The sequence below is a fragment of the Marmota monax genome, unplaced genomic scaffold, assembly GCF_021218885.2.
Source record: "Marmota monax isolate L192 unplaced genomic scaffold, Marmota_monax_Labrador192_F-V1.1 WCK01_AAM20220418_F8-fsc00154, whole genome shotgun sequence".
Classification (NCBI taxonomy): domain Eukaryota; kingdom Metazoa; phylum Chordata; class Mammalia; order Rodentia; family Sciuridae; genus Marmota; species Marmota monax.
The window spans coordinates 3,061,926-3,068,336 of NW_026691933.1; the positions used below are offsets into that span (position 1 = coordinate 3,061,926).

The following is a 6,411-nucleotide window of genomic DNA, read 5'->3' on the forward strand; positions in this document are numbered from 1 at the left end:
GTTGGGCCTCCGCAGTTAGTCAAGAAAGCAAGGACTGTTGTTTGGGAAACCTTATGTTGTGTTCAAAACTCCACATTGTGAGGAGTCCCACAATCAGAGTTAAGAACTCCAGATTCTACAGACCATTTCTTTTAAAAATCACTCACATCAGCAGAATTTCCAACAGCAGGAAAGCCAGAAAGTCCATTCAGAGCTAGAATGGAGTTCAGGAATAACTAAGACCAGATAGTTAGTCAATAATAAGATTAAGAAACAAAAAGGTGAGAGAATGTTCCCATGTCCACAGCTAGTTATTAAAAGAACAGGGACTAGAAAGAAGGTCTCAAGACATCCAGATTCCATCATGTCTTATGACTTCTGAATTTCTCAGGGGGTTACTAGTGATGTGCATGGCCAAAAAATGCAACCTATGGAAACCAAACCCAACTCTGGCCACCAGGATGAGCGGCACCTCGTATCACCCTTTGTACATCTGTAATCAGAAGTCTCGAGGGGACGCGGGCGCCCGGGGCCGGGAGGGCGGCGGCGTCGGCGGCTGGGAGCGCGCGGCCGCCCCGTCCTGGAGCGAGCGTCCGAGGCGCCCGGCTTTCTCCCTGCCCGCAGGTCCAGCATGTCCGCCTCGGCCTCTGCCGCGGACGGAGACGGCGCCCCCGCCCAGCCCGAGTCCGAGAAGGAGCCCGACCTGCCCGACCCCAGAGCGGAGAGCGAGGAGGAGGAGGAGGACGACGACGACGACGACGAGGACGAGGAGGAGAAAGAAAAGAGTCTCATTGTTGAAGGCAAGAGGGAAAAGAAAAAAGTAGAGAGGTTGACAATGCAAGTATCTTCCTTACAAAGAGAGCCATTTACAATTGCACAAGGAAAGGGGCAGAAACTTTGTGAAATTGAAAGGATACATTTCTTTCTGAGCAAGAAAAAAACGGATGAACTTAGAAATCTACACAAACTGCTTTACAACAGACCAGGCACTGTGTCCTCATTAAAGAAGAATGTGGGGCAGTTCAGTGGATTTCCATTTGAAAAAGGGAGTATCCAATACAAAAAGAAAGAAGAAATGTTGAAAAAATTTAGAAATGCCATGTTAAAGAGCATCTGTGAAGTTCTTGATTTGGAGAGATCTGGTGTAAATAGTGAACTAGTGAAGAGGATCTTGAATTTCCTAATGCATCCAAAGCCTTCTGGCAAACCATTGCCAAAATCTAAAAAAACTTCTAGCAAAGGCAGTAAAAAAGAACGGAATAGTTCTGGAATGGCAAGAAAGGCAAAGCGAACCAAATGTCCTGAAATTCTGTCAGATGAATCTAGTAGTGATGAAGATGAAAAGAAAAACAAGGAAGAGTCTTCCGATGAAGAAGATAAAGAAAGTGAAGAGGAGCCACCAAAAAAGACCTCTAAAAAGGAAAAAGTGAAACAGAAAGGTACTCCTAAAAATAAAAAGTCTGTAAAGAGTGCAAATGTTAAGAAGGCAGATAGTAGTACCACCAAGAAGAATCAAAACAGTTCTAAAAAAGAAAGTGAATCTGAGGATAGTTCAGATGATGAACCTTTAATTAAAAAGTTGAAGAAACCACCTACAGATGAAGAGATAAAAGAAACAGTGAAGAAATTATTGGCCAATGCCAACTTGGAGGAAGTCACAATGAAGCAGATTTGCAAAGAGCTTCAAGTTGGTGAGAAAATATTTCTAAAGGGACCAGAGAAGAGCCAGGGGGCAAATGCTGGGAAAAGAGAAGGTGGAGCCACAGGAGAGCTGAGGGATAGATCCCTGTGGAGGTATATGAAAATTATCCTGCTTATGATTTAACTGAGAGAAAAGACTTCATAAAAACAACTGTAAAAGAGCTAATTTCTTGAGATACAGGACAGAGACAGATGACTTGTTCCCATAGATTTGAAGATCTGATTTATACCATTATACCAGCAAAGAGAATGTATTTCCTTTTCTAAATTCTCGTTAAGGATTACTGCTGACCTTTTTTTTATCTTGAGTGTTACATAAATCAGTTTGCCGCTTTAAATTGCATTTCTATGCAGTTTTTAGTTTAAAATCTTGCATGGCAGTAATTGTTCCTTGCTTTTATAGTTGTACTTTGTACATTTTGGATTTCTTTATATAAGGTCATAGATTCCTGAAGTGTTGTGGGTTTTAGTGCACTTAACATTAGACTGCTTAAGACATATTTTAATCAAGTAGAACAAAACTATTATAGCCAGCATTTATACATGCAGAGAATTGCAGTATTTACTATATATTTTGAATACACATTTTCTTCTGTCAATGTGAAAACTCAATGGCGGTGTGCTCATCTTTAACAAGTTACAGCTAGCCAAGTGACTAAATTGGAACTTTCTTCTGTATGTGTATATATGTCAAATTGTCAGCATGACAGAAATGACAGATGTTATTTTTGTATTTTTAAAAAACCAATTTGTTGTATATAAAGTTTTTTTTATTTCTTTTGTGCAGATCAGTTTTTAAATTCAACATAGGTAGGGACCTTTATTTACACTTGTAAACTATGAAATGTCAGTGTTTGGCGAGATGGAGTGACAGAGCAGGGGAAGTCAGAATTCAGTGATGGGAACACTGAAGGAACTGTCTAGTTCTGCTATGCCTCGAAAAGTGTCATCCATCTATAGTTTGTGTTAACTCTGCAAAAGTGTCTGTGGACGCATTTTATATTAAGGACAGACCAAAATCAACACATCAAAGCTTCAAAAACTTTGGGAAAGGGTGGGCTTGAGTACAAGCACATTTGGCTTATAGTAAATGAACTAATTTTATTAACTGATTTTGACCATATAAAATGCTGATATTTACAGGAAATCTGGCCACCTTTATAATTATGATAAAAGTACGAGGTGTAATGCCAGAAGATAATGTGTAGGTAATAGCAGATACCTGACAGTTTCTCAAAAGTAATATTTTTAACCTTAAAGAAATTTAATGTGGAATCAGGGCTCTTGCGTTTTAAATTTTGGCCAATCAAGATTCAAAGTGATCAACATGTGGACCACTCCTGGTCATATCCATGTCGTCCCCCCCCCCACCACCACCACCCTGTACTGGGGATGGAACCCAGGGGTGTTCCAACACTGAGTTATATCCTCAGCCCTTTTTTGAGACAGGATGTTACCAAGTTGCCTAGACTGGTCTCAAACTTGTGATCCTCCTGCTTCAGCCTCCTAGTAGCTGGGATTATAGGCTTTCATCACTGTACCCAGCCCACTCCTGAATTATAAGACTAAATTTTGTCTTTTAAATTAATGGTCTTAATCAGTTTAAACATGCTGCCTATGACAGATATTTGATGTACCAATTGAAGTGTTTAAAAAACTTTGCATCATAGAAATGTATATATAAGTGATTTAACAGGTATTTTCACAGGTTAGTTTCTTGATAAAGTTAGGACATTAGGGGAAAGCATACTTAATACAAGTGAATGGAATAAGCAACGAAGACCTAAAAATTGACCTTTGATTTTAAATATCTGTTCTTACAAACCTTGTCAATAAAAATAGTGATGTTTTAAAAAAAAAAAAAAAAAAAAAAAAAAAAAAGAAGTCTCTGTGCAGCCACTGAAGGATCTGGATTCCTTCCCAAGCTCCAGATATTACCAGCACATGACACTCCCTGAAAGAGCAATAGAACACCCAGGGTGTGCTTGGCTAACAGACTCACACAGAGTTCTTTCCTCACTCTGTCCAAATAAAGGCAAGCGCACTCTGGCCATCTTTTGTCAATAGCATTTTTGTGCTATCATCCCCCCGGGGTCACTGGTTGTTTGTTCTTGGACTGTATTCTGGGAAGCTTTTTTACTGCCACACTGAGACTTTGCAATGATCCGAGAAGAGTCTCAATCACACAGGATGCCTCCAAGAGAAAGGAAAGAAGGCAAGAATAAAATAAGCTGGCCTGTCCCGAACTGCATAACAGCAAAACTAAGAAAATGGAATTGTAGCTTCTTTGGTGTCAAGATCCTCTGCCACTAAACTAGAACTGAAACAGACAAAAGCTCAAATATTTATTGACTAAAGCAAGAGTGAGCCTTTGGATTTAAAATCCTTTCTTTCTTGACACAGTTCAACTCAAGCAGGAGGCAATGAGTAGCTATGCTATGCTAAACTGGGCACAGTGTTAGGGACTTCAAGAGAAGTGAATGGGGGAGCCCTAATCCTACTTCATTTTGACCTGGGGAGATGAAGCTTAGGTGCGAAGACAACAGAAACCTACTAACCATAACACCAAGCAGAACATACGTTATTCATTTAGTTCATTTGTACATTCTTTCATCCTATCGACATTTATTGGAGCTTCTGCTATGTCAGCATATTATTAGCACTGGGAATTTAAAGACAAAATCAGCCAGGATCTCAGCCTTGTTGGAATGCATGGTCCCACTGGGAACGTGGACATATCTATGCCATAAGACAGAGGCACGGGAGTTTGGAGAAAGGAGGACACCCACTATGAGGTGATTAGCCAAGTTTCCAAAGTAGAGATAGCATTTAGGGGAAGGCCAGTACATGTCCTGGCCCTGACCTGGAATCAGCCATATCCCTGAGTAGAGAGGAAAGGCGTTCTAAGTGACGGAAAAGCATGAGCAAAAGCACAGAGGTAGGGAAATAGGAGAGTCAGTCATGAAACAACTAGGAGGTCAGCTTGGTTGTTGTGTGTTGGATATGCAGGGGAGTAGTGGGGCACATCTGGGAAAGCAGATGGAGGAGGCTGGGAAGCATATTTGGAATATCCAACTGATAAGTAAGAAGAGCCAGTGGAAATAGCTACATGCAACTGGGACGTGGGTAGTTCTGGACTTCAGGGGGATCTGGCAACACATGAAATGTAGTCATTAACCACCTAAGATGTTGCTGTCAGTGATGGACTGCATATATAATGATGCAGTACTAGTGATGTAGCCATCTTATGATCATCTATGATGTTCACACAATGACATTGCCAAATGGCACATTTCTCAAAATGTATCCCCATAGATATTCAGTAAATAACTATGTTTAAGAATCAGATGCTGATGGGTCAATTTTGCTATAATAGTCGAGATTCAAAATAATGGAGAACTCTAGAATTCAACTGGAGTCTTATAATGTGTTTCCATATAATATGTTTTATAATATGAAAGAAGTCAAGGGTCTTTGGAGATGTGGGTGGCTTCAAGTCTGGAGCAAGAGATATAAAAGATAGGTCTGGAACATCTTTTATTTTGTCAGATAATAAGAAATTATCAAAGACTGCTTTGATAGAAAGAAGTCTTTGTGTAGAAAGAACTCAGAGCCAACTTGGAGAAGCTACCACAGCACAAACCCAGGGAAATTCCAGCATCAAATCAGGAGAATGAGCACAATTGATTGCAATTCATCATAAATATTAAATAAACTATTTCACAGTGATGCTAAAAAGAAAGATTGATTGTGACCACTGGACAATACTAGGAAACTAACTGATAAGGGAAAAAAAATCATGCATTTATCTGGTCTTTCCCACATTAAATCTGCCCCACAAATGTTAAATGAAGAGGAGTTTATCCTCATGAAAATATTTCCACCAATAAATGAAGAAAAAAAATGATAGAATTATGATACTACCATCTTGCTACTTATTATGAATGAATGGTTGTAAGCAATAACTATCAAAAGAGAAAGAAAGAAGTTATGTACCTCCTGTGCCATTTGAGGTTGTCTTGCCCCCCCCAAAATTTAATCCATATATCAACTCTATAAATATACCTACCAATTCATTTGAAATGCAAAGACAGGAAAACAAACATATTGACACTATAGGGAAACAATTGGCAATACCCAGACTGTAAGGGACAGTGGGAATTCATGACCAAAGCCCTGATTTTTTTAACAAATAAATTGCAAGGGAAAGAGATAAGAGAGCCATGGATGAATGGAGAACGTATAGAATGAAAAACACTCAGTCAGACATGATTACACATGCCTATAATCCCCAAAACTCAGGAGACTGAGGCAGGAAAATCATAAGTTCAAGGCTAACCTCAGCAATTAGGTGAAACCCTGTCTCAAAATTAAAAATAGAAATGACTGGGGATGTGGCTCGGTGGTAGGGGGCCTGTGGATACAATCTTCAGTACACAAAATTAAAACAAGATAAGCTCAGTGAAGCACAAATATATATTTTATTCAAATCTTGGTTAACAAAATGTGAAAAACAAAGCCATTTCTAAGATTTAGATATATGATAATATTAAGTAACTATCGTTCATGTTCATTTGTTTTTAAATTATGAGTAGTCTGCCCTGGTTATGCTTCTTGGAAGTTCCTTACCTTTCTTTTAGGAATATTTGTGGATCTAATGATGTAATGTATCAGATTTGAGTCAATATAATATCAATGGGAGGTTCTGGTTGGAGATACAGAATTATCATT

The 6,411-nt window shown here is 39.2% G+C and overlaps 1 protein-coding gene across 1 annotated transcript; it reads left to right on the plus strand.

The window, feature by feature from the left end:
* Positions 1-546: 546 nt before the first annotated feature.
* LOC124091162 (protein DEK) lies at positions 547-2,292 on the plus strand. The gene is made up of 2 exons (XM_046442452.2): positions 547-1,666; positions 1,774-2,292. Exons 1-2 carry the CDS (start codon positions 611-613, stop codon positions 1,852-1,854), a joined length of 1,137 nt encoding a protein of 378 aa, XP_046298408.1. The 5' UTR covers positions 547-610; the 3' UTR covers positions 1,855-2,292.
* Positions 2,293-6,411: the final 4,119 nt, after the last annotated feature.